Consider the following 22198-nt stretch of genomic DNA (forward strand, 5'->3'; position numbering starts at 1 on the left):
CAATTTAATGCCTTTATAAAATGTAACACAAGAAAGCCATGGAGATATGTCTGGGTGCAGGTTCTGTGCTAGAGCCCGTAGAAGTGGAGAGGCGTTGTCATCCAGCAGATGTGAGTTACACCGGGTTTTAGCTTCTACTGATCTACTGACCTGCCAGAAGCTCTGCAGACCTCCGTGGGAGAGACGGGCTCAGCACCGGCTCACTGCCCGTCCGGAACACCGGAGACTTGGGGATCGGGAGAGAATCAGGAGACCGCTGGGGCGCTTTGCATCCTGGGGAGATGAAGAGCCGACAAGTAGAGGTTGTTACAGAGAGAAGAGATGAGAATAAAGAAGGAAAGGGTGTGTCGATGAGAAGATAGATACAACAAGAAAGGGGGACGAAAGGAAACGAGAAGAGCGATACAAATGACTTGATTCTATCTCACAGATCTCTTTTTGATTTACAGATCGGATCCTCTAAAATCTGCAGAACAAAAACGTGAATAATGGCTCCAGCTTGCTTCTTACAAACACACTTTGTATTATCACTCTCACTGAAAAAACTTAATGTCTGCCTGCAATAACTCAAAGCAGCACACACCTTCGACCTGGCTCGTCACGAAGGGTTTTTAAAGTGTTGCACATGGTTGTGCACAGGAAAACAAAATGACTTCTCCAATTACTGTGTGAAAGGGGTTGAGTTGTCAGACTGTTTTGGACTGATAGTCTCCATCATTGTGGGAAGCATCCTAAGGCCTTCAGTCTCACGTTCACTCACCAAGAGGCAGGTAGCTTTCTGATTGGTGCGCCTTGAGCGGGCGCCGCCTCTCTTGGACCTGATTGAGACTTGCTGGTTGGCTGCCACAGCGATCCTTCAACCTGTGAGTGAAAACGAAGGTCTGTAACTAAATATCACATAAATATATGTACACATAAACATGCGTGAAGGAGAAATAAAAATAAAATATTATTCAAAATGTTAATAATGCTAATAGATTCGCTCCTCAGGAGGAGTTCGAGAGGCTCAGTGATCCTGGGAGCTATGTGGTCCCGGGCATTAGCTCCTGGTAGGGTCTCCCAAGGCAAACAGGTCTCGAACCCAGACTAAGAGCGGTTAAAAAAAAACGTGATGAAGAGCACCCCACGGAATGAAGCTACTTCGCCCGGGCAAGGGAAACTGGGGCACCCTACCAGAGCCAGACCCAGAAGGGGAGTTCACCGGCGAGCGTCTACTCTAGTGGCTGGGCCTTGCCTATGGGGCTCATCAAACATGGAGCAGCTACCCGGTTGCGGGGAGTAAGGCTCTGACTTTGCACCAAACCGCAGTTCAGAGTATCCGGCCTTCTTGGAGTCGGTAGGAGGGGTCCTGGAAAGGGCGCCGCCTGCCAACTCCATGGTTCTCCTGGGAGACTCCAACGCTCACGTGGGCAATGACAGAGAAACCTGGCGGGGGTGATTGAGAGGAACGGCTTGCCCGATCTGAACCCGAGCGGTGTTCTGTTATTGGACTTCTGTGCTAGCCACGGTTTGTCCATAACGAACATAAGGTGGATCATACGTGTAGCTGGTACCAGAACACCTGAGGCCGGAGATCAATGATCGACTTTGTAATCGTATCATCTGATCTGCGGCCGTGTGTCTTGGACACTCGGGTGAAGAGAGGAGCAGAGCTGTCAACTGATGACCACCCGGTGGTGAGTTGGATCAGATGGTGGGGGGGGGTCGGCTAGAAAGACCTGGCAAGCCCAAACGTGAAGTAAGGGTGAACTGGGAACGTCTAGTGGAGGACCCTGTCTGGGAAGTCTTCAAATCCCACCTCTGGATGAACTTCTCACACATCCTGTGGGAGGTTGAGGACATGGAATCCTAGTGGACCATGTTCAAAGACCCTATTGTGGAATCGGCCGATAGGAGCTGTGGTCGGAAGGTCATCGGTGCCTGTCGTGGCTGCAACACAAGAACCCGGTCGTGGACTGGGGGTGAGGGAAGCCGTCAAGCTGAAGAAGCTTTCGGGCCTGGTTGGCCCGGGGGTCTCCTGAAGCAGCTGACAGGGACCAGCGGGCCATGAGGGCTGCAGCTGCGGTGGTCATGGATGCAAAAACTCAGGCATTGGAGGAGTTTGGGGAGGCCATGGAGAAGGACTTTCGGTTGGCCTCAAGGAGGTTCTGGCAAACCATCCGATGGCTCCGTAAGGGAAAGCAGTGCCTACCCCAGGCTGTTCTCAGCCAGGGGGGGGGGGGGGCTGCTGACCCCGACGGGGGACATCGCCGCGGTGGAAAGAGCACTTTGAGGAACTCTTAAATCCGGCCAACATAGGGAAGTTTGGGTCAGCCCGCTGGGTCTGCTGCCCCCGCGACCCGACCCCGGATTAAGCGGATGAGAATGGATGGATGGATTAAATCAGAAACAAACAACTGTTTTATTAGAGCGGAGAAGAGAAGAAAAGTGTCGGGGAGCTTCCTCCCCGACACTTTTCTTCTCTTCTCCGCCTCTATGTGCGGTTCTACTCTGGACCACATATTTATCTTTTCTCTTCCCTCAGGCAGACTCCGTACATTAAGCTCTGTGTATTCGTGAAATGACACACCTCTGTTCCTTTTGGCTGAAAACGTCAGACATACACCGCGTCTGTGTTTATAGAGGGCTTGAGATACATATGGAACTTGTCATATACATACAGCCCCCTGCCTGGGTGATGGATGTAAACAGCTTGAGGATACGAGTTAAAAGCAGGAAGGGATTTAAAGGAATGATTTAAGTCGTTCACAGAGTGTGAGAGAAACAGAGAGAGAGAATGACTGAGTAAAGCTCCATTATTCAAATTCAGCAGACGGCATGTTATTTGGTCTGCAGCCCACGACCCATTTTTAGTCATGGGCTTGTGTCGCTTGGAGCTAAAAAGCCTGATTTTTAACGTGGTATTTGTCAAATGTAACAAATTACACACGCTCAAGATGTGATTGTCCAGAAACAACACACACACACAAAGATCATTCGAGCCTCCGAGGAACGTTGGCGTTAATCGGCGCCCTTGTGTCGGAGGAGAGTACCAACCGCAGCTGGCCGCCTCGGCTCACGCCGGTGTCCCGGCAGTGTGTGCCGTGTTGCGCGGCGTGGGCGTTGTCCTGTGTGTGTCCGTTGGTGATGTTGAGGCTGAGGCGCTTCCGACTGCACCTCTCCTGCATCGCGAGCGCCTCTCGGTGATGGCTGGGCAGGCCGTACTTTTCCTCCACGCAGCGTAGCGGCAGCCCTCTGTTGATTGGCTGGAAGATGATGGCTCCGACCACCTTCGATGCACGGACAGAGGAAAAGGCGGGAAAGAAAAGGCGGTAAACTCCACATGTTTTCGACCATCAAACACTCTTTCTATTCGACAATGCGAATAACTCATTCTTTGGATGGCATTTGTCATCAAAGTTTAGTGCACATAAAGCTTTTTTATGTGTCTGCAATTAGGAAAACACACTAGCTTCCATATATTACTGCGCACCAACAAATTAACTGTGTCAAAGAGCCTATTAAAACTGTTTATGTGTCTAATAATATGTGACCGAACCCACCTCGGAGACCGACTTTCTGTTGCCGACATAGTATCTTATGAGTGCCGGGACGTTGTCGAACCCTTCCCTCTCCAGCCGGTACTCGACCCTGGAGTAGGCTTCGTTCAGCATCACGACCTGAAGTAGGGATGTCCCAAATGAGTATTACTTATATAATATTACATTTGAAAAAGATTCCTCAGGAATCTGCAAATATAAGAAAAAAATCTAAACCGAATACGTCTTTTTTTTGGGGGGGTCTTTAGCGTTCGGCTTCTTTGATTTGATGACATTGATATTAAAGTGATGTGAACAATTGAGACCGTCAATGAGAAGATCCCCATATCCGACTTTGCAGGAAATCTTTATGATAAACTGAGTGTGGAGCATGAAATCAATTGTTTGCTGTCTTCAGTGAAGCCAAGACAAATACACACGATCATCAACAGCGTCATCTGTTGTCTTTGGTCTCATAAACCAGTGTTTTGTTTATTATTAACATTTGAGAGGACATTCACAGGACTTTTCAGAAGTGTAGGATGGACTTCACCACAATACCAATTTTATGTTTTATATCTCAAAGTGTTTTACCGTCTTGTTGATTTTAAAGTGCTGGGCAGCATTTCGCCACTGGCAGGTCAGAACATAACTTCCTGGACTGGACAGCGAATCACGGATCAGGAAATCTCCGTCACGCTGCACCGAGTTTTCTGCAACCTGGAGCAACACAGAAGATTACATATGGGTACGCGCACACACACACACGCGCACACACACACACACACACACACACACACACACACACACACACACACACACACACACACACACACACACACACACACACACACACACACACACAGGGACACTGTTTGATTTTAGTCCAAACATTTAATTAAATCTAATAATAGTCGGCTGTTATACTGCTACATTCTTTATGAGCTTGGCTGGCTTTCAGCGGTTGTGTAGGACATGAAGTTATTTAAAGCATCAACCTCTTACAGAATTTAGAAAGTAATATTAATTATTTAACGTTCAAATGGGAAATGTGCTCTTTGTCCTCTTTGGCTCATTTTAAACCTAAAAGGATGTTCATTGCATGACTGATTGATTTCAAATCTTGTATTTGACAGGTGACTAATGAGCTGTAAATGTTTGTTTTGTAATCTTTGTATCCATCACATTCTTGTGACATGTACTGCCTCTCCTGTCTCTCTCTCTCTCTCCCTCTCTTCCTTGCTCTCTATCTCTCTCTTGCTCGCTCCTCTCTCTCTCTCTCACTCATGCACACACATGAACAGACAAATATATACACACACACACACACACACACAAACGGTATAACCCTTCATGCACAGTTACAGACTTTAATTAAGCAAGTGTTTGTACAGTGTATATTGGTAGTTTAGTTTAGCCAAAGGAAGCAGCTTATTAAAAATGATTACATCTCAAAGTAGCTTTTAGAGGGAACACATAATCTCTCTCTCCCCACACACACACGCACACACACACACACACACACACACACACACATATACGTCATACAGAGAGAGCTTTTTATGCACTGACCGTATGTTATACCCCAAGCCCGCTCCAGAGGCCACTATTTAAGTTATAATCTTCCTGTAAGCACTGTGTGCGCAGTGTGGCAGTCTAATAATAGGTGAACTGGTTCAACAGGTTTTAAATTCGGAGTTTAAAAGGAGGGACTCATGACTCAGATTTGTGTGTGTGTGTGTGTGTGTGTGTGTGTTACCTGTCGGGGAATCGCTCCGTGGTACCATGCGTGGCTTCTCGGCTCCTCACAGTTGAGCTTTAGTTCTTCCTCCAGCTCTCGGCGAAGTTTCTCCGAGGGGCAGTCCACGATGAACTGATCTCTGGAGAACTGCCATGAAGAAGAATAGAAACACAGAGAAGAATAAAGGTAAATAAATCCATGAACAGACAGATCAGTGTCTTCATTCATCAAGTTTCCTGTACACTATTTACCATCTCAGATTTATTAAGTGAGGAATCAACAACAACGACACGCCAACTCTTCATCAGTCACAGCTCTTCATCAGTCACAAAGTCAAAGCTAAAGCTAAGCTTTTACATGTGTTTTCTTATGATAGCAATAAATCCAAATGTGAATGCATTTATTAGTATTGATACTTTTACTACAGCTACAATTGTTGCTGCCACTTTTACAACTACGACTACTTTCAGTAATAATAATACAAATAATGATAGTTTCATTTTAAAACAAAAATTCAACTGGTAGGGAAAAGCCAAGGTGCCAAATTAAACTGCAGAGTAAACATGAAATAACAGCAGCAGTTTAAAAACATGCAATGAGGCTCAACTCGACTCATACAACATGACATGAAGAATAGAACGAGGCTTGAAGAAGTGAAACGCTTTTTAAGAGCCGGGAACCAAAATGAGAACTTTCCGAGACAAGAAGCCATCAGACTTCAAAAAAATCTGTGCAATTTGACAACACGCAATATGAATTTAAAACTGATTGAAAATAACCCCAAACACAGACGACAGGAGAATAAACAGTCCGGTCGTGTTCAGACGCCTGACAGACGATCGAGGGGTTGATCAGTCGTTCAAATCCAGACACCGAGCCCAGAAAGTCTAACACGCACACACACGCACACCCACACACACGCACACACACACGCACACACACGCACACACACACACACACACACACACACACACACACTTACATGGCAGCTGCTGGGTCTCTGCATCGCTCCCGCTTTCTCCCTCAATCAAATACACACTTCATATCCAACACATACAAACGTCGAGCAGCTCGCTCTCAAGCACACACCAGTCCTTTTTTTAGGCAACATGCTCTCACACACTCTCTCTCTGTCTCTCTCTCTCTCTGTCTCTCTGTCTATCTGTCTCTTTCTCTCTCTGTCTATCTGTCTCTCTCTCTGTCTCTCTGTCTCTCTCTCTCTCTGTCTATCTGTCTTCTGTGATTTTCCTCTCTTGTCTTTCCATCCTGACCCCACCCAGTCACCCAGACCTGCCTCCATACACACCCTCACCTGACGCACATAAACACACACACACGCACGCGCACACACACACACACACACACACATGCTCTCTTGTGACGCATACACTTCCCTGAACTTCCCCTTAGAGTTGACAGGTGACACTAGTTGGTTATGTGCTCACGCTGCTGTACAACTGGAGGACGTCTCTACTGCAGGTTCACCGTTGTATGATCCTATCATGTAATTTTGGATATTTGCAACTTAATTGGAGCGACCTTTAATAAAGTGGCAGAGGACACTGAAACTTAAAGCCTCGAAGCCCCTCTGAAGAAGACTTTGATCCAAACCTTCATGGATGAAGAGGTTCAAGGCAGAATGATCTGACAGTGAGTGCCGACATTAACACACACACACACACACACACACCTACACACACACACACACACACGCACAGGAATTATTGAACCGTGTCCATTAAATTGGAAATAACTCTATAATGTCCCCATGAAACTGGAACCGTGTGCATCCTTTCATCTCGAAACTGCTTGATCTCTCTCTCTCTCTCTACCTCTCTCTACCTCTCTCTCTCTCTCTATACCTCTCTCTACCTCTCTCTCTCTACCTCTAACTCTAACTACCTCTCTATCTCTCTCTCTACCTCTATCTTGCTCTTGGTGGGCAGGACTGGACAGGAAGCACTTCCTGTCTTCAAGTCCTTAGTCAAAGACAGAGGACTTCAACATGGAGGACTTCATTCAGAAGAGGTTCTCTAAGGATGTGAATGTGAAAGGAGGCAGACAGGAAGTGGGAGATGTCCTGTCCTTAACTCAGAGGTTATATCACCTTTACTTTGTTTTACTTTTTGTTTTGGTTCTCTGTTACATGTCAGTTGGAAGCAGTATGTCCCAATCATCAACACACACGCACAAACACACACACACACACACACACACAGCACCGGCGTTACACAACACATTGACAGAGACTAACTGGATGGACTGAAAGCACGGGAGCTGGCTTCAGTTTACTTGACTTGTGTTGGAGCTCTAATGAATAACATGTCTTTTTTTTGTTCTAGATTATGGTCACATCTGTGATTACATTAATTGCAACAACAACAAATGTGTTTACACCTGCAGCCAATGAGAGAACAAGGATGCATGGCAGGAAGGAGACAAGGATGTATGGAAGGAAGGAGACAAGGATGAAGGGAATGATGGAATGGATCGTGTATAGCTAAGGAAGGATGAACAGAAGAAGAACAGAGAGAGAGAGAATGAGAGAGAGAGAGTAAAGGAGTGACAAGGGAGAAATGGAAGGAGTGAGAGAGGAGGAGAAATGGAAACGGTGGATGGGAGTGTTTTTTACAGGCTGGCCTTTAATAAGACCCTGCAATATGATGTCATCCTCAGGGAGCAGGTGCATTTGTAGCGTACCACCCTGTGCATCTGGACCACAGCAGGACACAACAGTGGACTGTACTGACATCCTCACTTCCTCTCCTCTCTTCTTCTCTCAGTGCTCTGACGTCCTGATTGAGCCATTAAGACACCTTCACTGTCTTCATGCGTCGCTACATGGCAACACGTAATGTCTTCATGGGAGACTTGTTGACACATACTCTACATTACTAATATCTGATTTGACAACAGTATAGATAAACCATGTATTTATTATATATGTGTATATTGCTTAGAAACACTAAATATAGGGAGTTGCATTTCATGGCACCAGTACTTGTACTTTGTGTAAAGTTGAATCTAAAAATTAATGGGTATTTCACAAAATGTATTGTTTGGCTGTAGTTACTTTTTGTAGACATTCAGCGCTCATACAATTGGTTACTGGTAAAAAAATCCCTTCATCCAAAATGTGAACCGTTGAACGTTTGTAGTTTGATGACAAAACTATTTGAGAAAGAGAGACATATTACTCTGCCACTGAGTTGCACCTAATAAGTAAACAATCAGAATAGTTTCATACTGTAGAGAAGCATTCCATATATATGTTAATACCTTATAATTCCTCTTGTGGCTGTGTCTGGTCTATAAGACACGGTGCACTAATTGGACCACAGTATGAATATATATATACGTTCAAGCGAAGATGAATACAATAAATTAAAAGATTATCACAGGACCATTGGGCATGTATTCCTCTCTCATATCAATTCTTTGAAATTTCTAAAAACACTGTCATGCCAACGCAATAGTCTATAATAAGTTGTGAGACTTTTAGACGGTATTGTTCAAAGAAAATCAAACCGCTGGGGAAATCCTGTTGCATTTCCTGGACTTCTTGCATGAAGAGAAAGTTTTGCCTTCAACTCTTGAAAGCTTTCCGTCTGGACGAGATGATGCTCAGGTTCAAAAGCAGCTCTTTTTGTTTGCTGGGACAATCCAGTCTGAGCTGCTGTGGACCAATCAGAGGCAGCAGACCACTCTGTGGGCTGCTTGTCCTCTGAGTTCAGTGAGGTTAGGACAATCAACCTTTTCACATTATTATTTACATTCCTCATCATCACACCCACACACACACACACACACACACACACACACACACACACACACACACACACACACACACACACACACACACACACACACACACACACACACACACACACACACACACACACACACACACTAATGGACGTTGTAATCCAAAATCCAGACTGTTTGCTGTCCTGGCTCCTCAGTGGTGAAACGAGCTCCCCACTGACATCAGGACAGCAGAAAGTCTCTACATCTTCCGCCGGAAACAAAAAAAAACATTGACTTATCGTTTTAAAATATCAACAATTGGTGTTAAATTTGATGATGAGCAGGATGAGAGATGACGTTAGCAAAAAACCAGGTGGATAACAAATATGGTACGGCAGGTTTTTCTTGCCATTGAGAGACCACGTGGTGGCCGTCATCAGTATCGAAATAACACATTTGTTCTGCTGTTTATCTGGTATTTCCTCTTCTCGTTATCTTTTAGTTTCTGTCCTCCCTTTCCTCCGCTCCCCTCTCCTATCCTCTCCTCCCTCCCCTCCCCTCTCCTATCCTCTCCTCCCTCCCCTCCCCTCCCCTCCCTCCCTCCCTTCTCCCGCCTTGTTGCACTCTCTGTTCTTTTGCTGTTTCTAGCCACTGCACTGCATAAATCCATCCAGCTGTCAAATTAAGTCAGCGTGAAGTTTAGAAAACTGTGTCAGACATTACATGCAGGAGCAAAGTAAAAGGAACACTTTTGATTATTCAGCAACAACCTCCATCTCTCCACCTTTCACCCAGAATGAAATGTTTTATGCAAAATCCAATGAAATTGTTTTTTTTCTATTCCACTTTTTTATTTATTTATAAATAAGTGCAGGGCACGCCGTCTCTGTCTCTAGCTGTACATTTGGTTGGATGGACATTCTCAAGGCTCTGGGAAGGTTCATGAAAGTTAATGAGTCGGAATCTTTTGATTTCAGGATCTCTTGGGATCCGTGATCACGAGCTCCCCACCTTTCCTGTTTACTCACAACGAGATGAACGCTTCTTCCTGTGTTTAGGCCGGGAGGCATCTGACTGGCGGGTCTATGTGTGCGTCAAAGCAATACATCTAGGAGATGATACTGTATTCTGTATTTATTCAATTGCATTACATTGAGGACCAAGACAGGTGCTCTGTCCGGATTGTTTTACATTTTCTGAATTTATTGTCATGGCCAACATTTGAGAAGCAGGTTAAAGGTCGGCATTTTGTTGGTTTAAAGTCCTGGACCCGGTGGAGAAAACACCTCTGTTGGTTGAGTGGCTTCTGCATTTCAACACCAGGTCCCCACATCTGGCTGTTGTACAACAGCTGCATAATACTCACTGTGTTACTTTGTCTGAACGTATCCAATCAAATCTGGTTGCTGCCAGAATTAAATGAAGCAACAATTGAGCCTGGGGGAGGCTGTAGCTTTAGGTTTAAAGATGCATTTGAGTGCTGGTATATTTGGATGTGATGTGTGTGATCTGTTGTTTACAATGACTTCCTGTGCTGCTATAAGCACGCTCAATCCTTGCCTCTGTTGCAGTCTAATACACCGGTTAGGGATTCAAGTGAGTCCACGGCGGTCTCTCCTGGTTAAAGTACAAGTTAGTTTTGATAACAGAAATCAGAAGCGTGCTCTCCTCGAACAAATGGCCGCCTCCCAAAGAGACAGATGGAGGAGTAAAGAAAGAGGCCGGAGCGAGGGAAATGAGAATGGAATAAAACCCCAGGCTCTTTGGAATCAGATGGAGAGACATGAGGAAGACACAGATAGAGAGATAGAGAAAACACAGAGAACCGAGTGTGTTGGGGGAAAAGATGGAGGAAAAGGCAGCGCCAGAGGCTCATTGTAGAGCCAGAGAGGATCCGATGATTAGGCAGCAGCACATAGCACATGCAGATGTGTTGCTGTCAAAGAAGACACCCAGATGAACAGATTCATTCTCTCTGGGAAGAAACCCAGACAATACTTAAAGATCAATATCAACATAAACTACAGATTTCCTGCACTAGTTATGCCACTAGTACTAATTTCAGCATTGTTCTTTGAGTTTCTCTGACACAGAATGTTGTTGACGACTCAAAGGTTTGAACTCAAAGCTGCACACTGACTGAGCGAGTTGACTTTGAAGTACTTTCTTTGGTCATGTGAGTTAAGTATATGAGGTAAGGGGAAGAAAAGACTTCAGGCATGTTCAAAAGTAAATTTTTCTGAACCCTTTGAGGACTTCTCGCCTTCATCGGCCGAGAGTTCTGTCTCCATTTCAATTCAATTCAGTTTATTTTGTAAAGTCCATTATCACAAATTACAAATTTGCCTCAGAGGGCTTTATAATCTGTACAAATACGACATCCCTGTCCCAGGACCGCACATCGGATCAGGAAAAACTCCCAAAGTAGCAAAAAAAACTTTCATAGGGAAAAACGGGAAGAAACCTTCAGGAGAGCAACAGAGGAGGATCCCTCTCCAGGATGGACAGAAGCAATAGATGTCATGTGTGCAGAAGGAATCATTACAGAGTAACAAGACATTCAATGAGTATGACAGAGTGTATGAATAGTTGGTAGTAGGCATAGCATTTCCTTTATTAATGTTTTAAAATGTCTCTGGGTGAGAAATGATTTCCTGCATGAGGAGTAGCAACAGCTGCAGTGAAGACTGAAGGGAATCTAAATGAACCAAACAAAATCAAATGAGACAAAAACCACAAATCTAGTTCCCAATTCTCTCGCGGACCCCATCCCATGCGACATGCATTCACATCTGCTTCCCTGTGTGGGCCCAGGCTGACGTAACCGTGCCCAGGACGGCACAGAGGCGACCGGCTCGTCTCCTGGGGGACAACGCCTGTCACTTCAGCTGGCTGCGCCATCCAATCAACGTAATGGCGTTCATGCACTTCACTAAAGTCATAAAGAGGACAAACTATCCCGAGTTACTCATTGATCATCCTCATGGGGACCATCGCCCTCGTCCTGGTACCTCTGCATCTATAACTATCTGTGTCTCACACTTAGCATCACACACTGCCCTGTCTGTCTGCCGGCACTAGTTATGGATGACGCCGGCTATATATCTCTCACACACACACACACACAGTCACACACAGTCACACACACAGTCACACACAGTCGGTCATTTATGAGAGCGTCTGGTCCGGGTAATAAAAGCCCAGTGTTCAATCTAGCAGTGTGAGGGAAAGAGGAAGACTATTCAGGGGCATTAGACTGGAAGTGCACTTTTAAAAATAGTTTTTTGCCCAGCAATGTGGAGCCATGTGTCTTCTTAACAACGTCGTCTTCTCATGTCTCTCTGTGGACTGCACAGCTTCCTGCATGCGGTCTCCATCAAACAACAACAACAACAACAACATATAATAGGAGCCCTGAAAAGCCATGCTTGCATTAAAGCAGATCTCCAGAGTGTGTTATTCATGCACTATACACACGCACACACACACACACACACACACACACAAACACACACACACACACAAACTTAAACCGGGTAAAGCAGAAATAAAGGTGATGAGCAAAGGCTGAAAACACACACACACACACACTCTCCTCTTCGTCTCACCTTTGCAGTGATGACAGGGTTATTGTGGTAGAAGCAGCACAGAGCGGCTGTGAGGGTCTTCAGGTTGCATCCCTCCGACATTCTTGTTAACTCTTCTGGACTTCCAGGACTAACTGGACTCAACTAACTGGGTAACCGGGTGGTAACCAGTCTGCTCACTTCAGCAGTAGATACCAGCTCTAGTCACCTTGGCTACATGTCCAGAAACTGTCAGGTCCATTGATGATTCCTATTGGCCTCTTCCAGTGAACACGATCATCAAGGAGTTCCAGGAGCTAAAGTGAGCTATAGCGTTTGCAGTGAGGTCTCATGTGATGTCAATAAGCTGCAGACTGCAGGAGAACCAGCCTGTGGACCTCAGGTCCCAGCACCCCCATCAGGATGACTACAGTGGCTGTCACCCTCCTCCACAGCCTCCCGCAGAGTGAACCCTCCGTTGCTCAATCTGCTCTGGAGATACCCCCCCCCCCACCCCGCCCCCTTTGCTGCCTCCCCCTCCCACAAGCTCCATATATGGGTGAGAGAAAGCCCCATGTGATCTAGTGTGAGCCAATGGTCTGTGGACTGTGGGAGTGGCCTAGAATCTCTCTCTTTCCCTTGACAACATATGAGTGATGGATGGAAGAGCATAAACAAAAGGCACAAAGATAATAGTGCATATATTGCATAAGCCACGGGGAACTTATAATACCTAAATATCACTCTGCAACTTTTGATTCCCCTGGGCTCAAGATCATTTGCATCTAGGGCTGAAACTAATCGTTTTTCTTTATTCATGAATCATGTTGTTGAGTCATTGTTTAGTCTATAACATAATTTAAACTGGCCATCACAAGTTAATGTTTTACAGATGGACCTCAACTTCATGGCATTTAGGTCTTATATTTGACAGACAGTTGGTGTGCTGAATACAGTGGATCTCCGGGGATCCGAGATCCCTTGATTGACACTTCTGACCTCTGACATCCTCAATTAGAAAAGTTTGGTGGGGTCTCTAAAACAAAACAATTATTTGTCAGTCGCAATTATCACAAAAATATCTTTTCAAAGCGCAAACTGCATAACATTTATTCACAAACATAAATAGTGAGCGCGAGAGATAAATGACCCGCCCCCTATTTCCCACACTGTGTGTGTGTGTGTGTCCTTTCAGAGACGCTGATAAATAACTGGCCGTTTGAGTTACCTAATGACTACTGAGCAATTACTCCCACACACTAGTAAGTGCCACAACTTTCCCACTAAGTCAAACACACACACACACACACACACACACACACACACACACACTGAGGGTGACACCCCAGCAGCAACCAGTTAAAGGAATAGTTTTTCGCAGGAAATGGAGCCTCTAATTACAACGTGAACTCTGAGGATCCACGGAGGAAATACATGAGGAACATTCCCTGGGGAACGAACACACACACACACACACACACACACACACACACACACTTCTGTTAACCACAGCAGCCCCAAATCACCGGCTAGGCTAAATGTCCACCTTAAAATACACATATCCGTCGCTCCAGGAATGCTCTGGAAAAACAATGAGGGACAGAAATCGGCGCGCTGAGGTTCTATGTTTTCTATTTCTATCTGTTTGTTGTTTCTTTCAAATGAACTAAAGAGAGCAGAGCTGTTTCAGAGACTTCAGCAAGTTACATTGCAAGGGAGAGGAAACGATTATCTGGTCATATTAAATGTGTAGGTTTGTTTTTTCGGTACTTTATTGCACAGTGGAGCTGATAAGAGAGAAATGGTGATACCAGTCGTGTCATCATCATACCCATAATGCAGAAACGTTTCCTTGTTCAATTTAACTAAACCCTTTTTTTGTGTTACAACAAATACTCTTTTCTTACAATTACTTTTCCATGAGTAAAATGTATTTTAGGTATAACATAACTTCTACTTGAGGACAACATGCTTGTAGACTACTCTCTCACTGCCACTGGTGTTTTGTAATAATATTTTAATAATGTCTGGTGACAACTATTAAACACATACGAGTAAAGCATGCAAGAGAATATTTCATGTTCTCAAATTTTCACAACTTTCCAACAGTCTTCAAAATCAAATAAATATCAGGGCTTTGAACACATCCCTGACTTCCTGACACACTCTCAGTGACACTGCTGTTGAGCCCCCTGGGTGAGTCTGAGTGTGTGAGATGGGTCATCGATCAGTAATGGACTGCGATCTCGTGACAGTCGTATTGATTTGTGCAACGTGACGCCTCCGCTGTGCGAGCGATCAACACGTCGATACAAATGTGTGCGTTGGTGGGTAAAAGAGAAATAAAATCCACGAGTTATTTTGGGGATTCAGTGTACATCTAAGTAACAATGTTATACAGAGATGAAAAGCATATGAAAATGGTTTCTAGAACAGAATTGAATATCACAGATTTTCTATATTTCATCATGGGGAATTTTACTTGTGATAATATTAGCTTACACTTAAACTAGGACTTGGAATAACCCAAAAGCATATTGAGAGAATGCACATTTGTTTAGGTTTTGTTGATAGTTTTTTTACATTTTTCTTTTACCTATTTTGAGATTATCTATTAAAAGAAATCCCAAAACTCAGCGTGGAAATACAAATTGATTGCACTCTGTAGGAGGAACGTTTCACCAAAACCAACACTTTATACAAGACGTTATGATGAATAACGCATCTGTGTTCTGATAATAATCTTCAGAAACATGGGGTACACTGTGAGTCTTAATATATGGAGTCACACATGGGTTAAACAGTAGTAACAATAATAAAAATAATATTATACATAAATAAAGAAATGAAAGACTCTTTCACTGAAAGTGCACGGGTTCCTACAAATAATAATTAAAGTTATTTAGTACTTGCTCTTGTTTAAAATGAAGGAAACTTTTTTTTATTGAGTACATTATATAAAGTGCATAAGCAATCTTCTTGGATGTCCCTCTATTTAAAGTCCTGCTGACCGACTGGTGCAATGATCCTGTTGAATGTCTCACTGCTGTTTGGACTTCTAACTGGTTTTATGACCCCTGATCCGTATCCAGCTGTGGGGGTCTGTCTAATACTGTAGTACCGTAATCTGACCACTAGAGTGTACCAGAGTTCATCTCGACCTTCCGGCACATCAAGGCTATCTGATCATTTTAGAGATGTATTCATTTAAGTAAGTAAACTCTTGAAATACAGCTTTGATCACTAAACTATGTGTGTGTGTGTTTGTTTGTGAGAGTGTGTGTGTGTGTGTGTACGCTAAGCTTTTAAATGTCATCACTTTGGGAGTTGAACGCTTTTGCAATCCACGACCACACTCAAAGAAATGACTCATTGGATGAACTCAATTAAATTGTTGGCAGGTTTTCCATCCAATAATAATTATATGCAACTCCAACTCAAATTTAGCACATCAGTGCAATAAAATGTAATTAAGTTAGTCCAACTCATTTGTATCAAATACATCTAAAATAAAATAACGATATTCATTAAATTAAATTAATTTGTGTTTGTCCAACTCAAAATATAAACTAACTAACAAAATATGCAAACTCCACACAGAAGGAACGCCCCGACTGGGAATTGAACCCACAGCCATCCGGCTGTAAGGCAACAGTGCTAGCCACTACATCACCGTACAGCCATGAAAGTGTCTTCACCTCATGTAAACAACTGATTTTCAGCTGGCGCATGCGCAAACGGTAGTCCCCAATGAAACACATATATTTTGAGTTGATATGCACACCATCGAACCTAAATAAATCTAATGAATGAAAGTATTCATACATGTTGTGTTACACCCATTAAATATAAATATCAATTTTTGGAATTGATTTATTTAAATGTATCAAACAATATTTAAATGTGTCACCTCGAAGAAGGCCTTGAATCGTTTTTGTGAGTGTAACCTAAATAAATCTAAAAATGAAAGTATTCATAAATTTTGTGTTACACCCATTCAATATAAATATCTTCGTTTTGTAATTGATTTATTTAAATGTATCAAACAATATTTAAATGTGTCACCTCTAAGAAGGGCTTGAATAGTTTTTTTGAGTGCACACACACATAGACACAGAGCATTATTGTGTCTTGAGCAACTTGATGTTTTCCAGTCAAAGACGGAGTGGGAATAAAAGAGAATGAGCAAAAGAGAGAGAGTCTTAGAGAAGTCTGTCAAAGAAGAGTTGTGTTCACTCTGAACTACAGAGGATCAGACTCTCTTTCTGTCTTTCTTTTCATATGTCTCTTTTCACAATGAGGCAATTTATTATCACAGAATATTGAAAATATGGAGTGTTCTAGTACCACCTGTTGTAGCCGAAAGTATTGTCTTCACTAGACCATTTTAAAGTCTATTTATGGTTGCCAAAAATATAAACTTAGCATAATTCATCAAGGTTTTCAGCTATTCTGTTTAGTCTGGGTTTCATTTCTCTGATTTCATTTCCAATCCTCGTCCCTAACTCCCCTCACAGACTTGACTCTGCCGGCTTTTCCCAACAACTGTAGCAACTTTACCTCCGTGAGCCTCACTGATTAGTACATGTGTTCTATAGGAACCTAATATCTGGCGACACATCAGTTTGGATGCTAATTGTCTGCATTGTATGTTGAGTATAATCGGCTCCATACATGTGTGTATTTACTTAACAACTTTTACATTCAACCCACGGTCTAAAACAGGCGCTACATTGTAATTTGTGATGTTGTTTCATTTCAGTGAGGGCAGCAAATCAGACACAAAACTGAATTTAGACATCAGCTTGGGAAATGAGACCACAAGGAGAGAAACAGGCTTACAGTAAAACAAGAGAGGGATCTCTTTATGCAATTGTTCTCCTGCATCCATCCATCCCTCACATTACTGGATATGATCGATGGCCAGATCGCAACAATGCAAGGCTCACTGCACAGATCCTGTACTTTTGATGACACAGTTTGTACTGTCTGTTGCAGTCTGTGTGCGTGTGTGTGTGTGTGTGTTTGCATGGACATCTGTGTGTGTTTCCACAGTGGAAATGCAAACACACCTGGAGTACCACAGCTGAAAGCAATACGTTCACACATATTATATAATACCTGGGATACTGTAGCTTCATTTGTGGTCGACACACACACACACACGCACTCACACACACTCTCTTTCTCTCTCTCTGTTGACACTGGCACACAACCCTAACTTGACCAAAGTAATACACACAAGTACTGTTTGTGCATGTGTGTGTGTGCGCAGAGTTGAGTGTGTGGGAGTGCAGGTTTGAGTCTCTCTATGTCTGTGTGTGTGTGTGTGTGTGTGTGTGTGTGGTTAGCTCCTCCATGTTCTCGTGGGAAGGACTGAGTTTGCTTTTCAGACTGAGGTGTCAGCATCCAAACGTATGAGCTAATAGATGGAAAGGAGTGCTGGATGGGAAAGGGGGAGCAGTGGATGATGGAGAAGAGAGGAGTGAAAGAGTGAAAGAGAGAAGAAATATGGAAGTACCATCTGAGTCCGCACCGTTTGTGTAGTTAGGACTACTTTGCCTTGGTCTAGTTACGTGGAGTGAATATTGTTTAAACTAGAATGGGCACTCGGTAGAGCGCATACCTTCGCATATCACAAGATTGGGCATTGAATTATGAACATTTTGGCATTAGTTGCATGCCAATTGGATAAAAATTGACCGTGCTATGGTAAAAAGAAGATTTTGACCTTTTCATGACCTTGACCTTTAACCCGATCGATCCCAAAATCTAATCAAATGGTCCCCGGATAATAACCAATCATCCCACCAAATTTCATGCGATTCGGTTTAATACTTTTTTAGTTATGCGAGTAACACGCATATAAATAAATAAATACATAAATAAACTAGAACGGGCACTCGGTAGAGCGCATACCTTCGCATATCACAAGATTGGGCATTGAATTATGAACATTTTGGCATTAGTTGCATGCCAATTGGACAAAAATGTATCGTGCTATGGTAAAAAAAAGATTTTGACCTTTCTGTGACCTTGACCTTGACCTTTGACCCGATTGATCCCAAAATCTAATCAAATGGTCCCCGGATAATAACCAATCATCCCACCAAATTCCATGTGATTCAAGAAGAGTTGACCTGTTCATGACCTTTGACCTTGACCTTTGACCCGATCAATCCCAAAATCTAATCAACTGGTCCCCGGATAATAACCAATCATCCCACCAAATTTCATGCGATTCGGTTCAATACTTTTTGAGTTCTGCGAAAGATTTTGACCTGTTCATGACCTTTGACCTTTGACCCGATCGATCCAAAAATCTAATCAACTGGTCCCCGGATAATAAACAATCATCCCACCAAATTTCATGCAATTCGGTTCAATACTTTTTGAGTTTTGCGAATAACACGCATACAAATAAATAAATAAATAAATAAATAAATACACGGCGATCAAAACATAACCTTCCGGCATTTTCAATGCGAAGGTAACAATGGTTATAGTCATGGTTTAGCTTCACTTTGTGAATCAGAGGTTTATGCAGAGCTTTCATTCTGTTTGCATTTCATTTGTCGTCACATGGAGAGAAAGATTATCAAGCTTGTGACATTTTCAGTTACAGCACTGAATCCAAAACTGAATTTCTGCATAAATATATTAACAAACACAATAAATGATATTGGATTGCAAAATATATAAACGACTACTATTATCTTAGTTTGTTTCAGTATTTGGAGCCAATTTTCAGTGCATCACAGCGTGTGATACTCACAGTTATGTGAAAACAATTTGGGTTTGTATTAACCCTTGTGTTGCCTTCGGGTCATTTTGACCCGAATCAATATTACACCCTCCCCCCGCCTATGGGTCATTTTGACCCGATTCAATGTTTCACCCTCCTGTTACCTTTATATTTACTAACATATTTTACCCTTTGGGCTCAATTTGACGCCAGCAATTAAAACCTCCAGAAAATTATTAGAATTAATATTGTTTTCCAAGTTTAAGTGTGAGGCACTTTATGTTTGTTTGTTGACTACCGAAAGAACACCGACATTAAACATTGAATGGGGTCAAATTAATCCTAAGGCGGGGGGAGGGTGTAATATTGATTCGGGTCAAAATGACCCGAAGGCAACACAAGGGTTAAAAAAGTTCATCATTTCATCTATGTATGTATTGTGTATTTAATATTTGCCTAGATTACATGGATTTCCCCTAATAATTAAGTAGAAGCTGTTCAGGTTGAGTAGAAGAAACAAGGCCAAGACGTACACTGAGAGGGATGTGATGTACATATTGTACGTCAACTCGATGATATTGTGACATAAGTGAATAAGGGAATGATGACTTCTCCGTAATGCCCTTTTAGAGGGGGGCTCAGGTGGTGTGTGTGTGTGTGTGTGTGTGTGTGTTTCTAAATATGATTTACAACCGTGTGACAGCTTAAGCACAGTGGCAGACCTATGATTTAACAGGCAAATTATCCTCGTAGCCCAGGGGTGATTGGATGAACGTCTCCCATGAATGATGTTCACATTGAACCGTGCACAAACTTATGAATATCATTTCACGTCCAGTTTCAGCCCATTCAGTCGCGGATGGCGATGCATGCAATCACTTTTCTCAGATTTCTACTAAATGTCTCAAACTAAATTTAACCAAGCAAAGACTGAAGAAAAAAAAAAATTTTTTGAGTGGAATAGTTGTGGTTTTAAATAACTAGAAGTATTACTTATACCACAGATATTGGTACTGCGTGCCAGTACCTCCAACACTCCTTCCAACTACGTAACAAGACTTGCACCGACGACAAGGATAATTTACTGAATCAAATGGAAACTTGTGGCTGTGCTGCACATGAAATGCTGCCGGTGGCAGCTTCTGTGGTAGTTTGGTCTGTGTAACAAGTAAATAGGAAACAAGCACACTCGTGGTTCCTACCTTCACGTAGTCCACCGTGGCATCCGGGCCGGCAGCGGGCTCCCTGGGGAACACAGACAGAGACATGCTCCTGTTTAGTGAACACATCCTTCTACTGCGGTTCCTCTCTTCCGTTCCTGTTGCAAATAAACTGCTGAGCTGGTTGGGTCACGTCCAGGTGGGTCCCCCGTAAGCTGGTGCTGATGCTGCGTCTTCAGAGATCCAAACTCTTGTCAGCTTCTTTAGGAGATGATACAGTTTGAGCGGAGGCGTGCCGCTTTGCTTTCAACGAGTGTCCATGTTAGACGGAGAAGGTACGGCTGTCCTGTAAAGCTGGCGTACAGGAGACTGTAATGTCACTGCTGTCCTGAATTCAGATTTCTTTCTGAAAAACAGAAGTTGAGTGGAACCAAACCTCACAGTGAACTGCTTTAAATCAGACTCCCTCTCCTTGTGTCCCATTCGCAGTCTGTCTTTCACTTTTTCTTTCTCTCAGTCAGTGGTAAACATGTCCACTCACTGCCTGCTTGACTTGGCCTCTCTCTCTCTCTCTCTCCTCTCTCTCTGACTCTCTCCTCCCCCACCATGACACACATCACAGCCACACGCCTGCCCTTCAGAGTCCACTGACAATTTCACAGAGAAGTTAGAGCACACACGTAAAAAGAGCAGCATTTTGTCTTTAAAAAACGATGTCTTTGATTCCTTCAGGAATCCCAAAACAACCACATCAGACGTCAGACGTCAGTTTGTCATCTGTTTCCTGAACAACCTCTCGCTCCAGTTTAATTGGCTTTTTCATTTTTGACTTTTGTGTCAAGGTTTAAAAACACAGAAAACATTTTCGGGCATTTGTATTTTGCCTTTGTGTTTGTTTTGAGCAACATGAGACCCTCACATCTTGAAAGAATGCCTCTATTCATTTCCATCGCTCTCCATCGTTGCCTTAAATATGTGTTATGTGTGCGTATAAATGCAGCTCTACGTCTCTCTACAGGAGGCTTACGCCAGGGGCTCAGCGAAAGAGGTAATTAGCTCAAATCCTTGACTACGTTACCAAGGTTGGTAGTTTAAATCCTTTAAGCCGACACTGGTGTTCCCACGGGAATATTAGCACAGTCCATTGATTACCAAACCAAATACGTTCAGCCCTCTCAGTTTAATGTGGCCCCAAATAATGAGTGGGATTAAGTGATGTAACTAAACAGAAGCCTCCATTCACATCAACGTATGGTGATTATTCCTAGAGGGCGGAGTGCTGAGGCCTCTCCATCAACCTCAGGGTCGACAGCAGGATTTCCCTTTGCAGAGCCGAGGGCGCTCGGTATACGGCAACCGGTCCAGTTCCAGGTCCAAACATCCCTCATCCAACATATCCTGACACCCCAGTTGGCACATCTGTCGTTGCTTCCAGAACAACTGGGAAATCCTGATCGCTTTTTCCCATTCAATACTATTAGCTTCTGTGAAAGTGCTCTGCAGATTGTAGTTTACGTTCTAAACATCTAAGATTCATTATTAGAGCTGGAACTAAAATTATCATTATCAAATTCCTCTTTTTCCAGTTTTTGGGTGGGTTAGTCTAGAAAATATTTGAGAATTTAAATCACAATGTTCCAAGACCAAGGTGATTTATTACAATGGTTTGTGTTGTATTTAATTTTGTTCTGACACTTGTTAGTGCCATATGAAAGGCTGCA

At 43.3% G+C, this 22198-nt stretch overlaps 1 protein-coding gene across 1 annotated transcript in view; it reads right to left on the reverse strand.

Annotated features, from left to right (window-relative positions):
- bcar3 (BCAR3 adaptor protein, NSP family member) overlaps nt 1-22198 on the reverse strand; it is a 41097-nt gene that overhangs the window by 5685 nt on the left and 13214 nt on the right. Inside the window, exons 4-10 of the mRNA XM_056414018.1 lie at nt 20520-20562; nt 5278-5406; nt 4113-4238; nt 3543-3659; nt 3037-3269; nt 761-861; nt 151-273 (exon numbers count right to left, since the gene is read on the reverse strand). Of these exons, the coding sequence (XP_056269993.1) occupies nt 151-273; nt 761-861; nt 3037-3269; nt 3543-3659; nt 4113-4238; nt 5278-5406; nt 20520-20562 (872 nt within the window). The remainder of the gene's footprint in view (nt 1-150; nt 274-760; nt 862-3036; nt 3270-3542; nt 3660-4112; nt 4239-5277; nt 5407-20519; nt 20563-22198) is intronic.

The sequence above is a fragment of the Pseudoliparis swirei genome, chromosome 5 (assembly GCF_029220125.1).
Source record: "Pseudoliparis swirei isolate HS2019 ecotype Mariana Trench chromosome 5, NWPU_hadal_v1, whole genome shotgun sequence".
Classification (NCBI taxonomy): domain Eukaryota; kingdom Metazoa; phylum Chordata; class Actinopteri; order Perciformes; family Liparidae; genus Pseudoliparis; species Pseudoliparis swirei.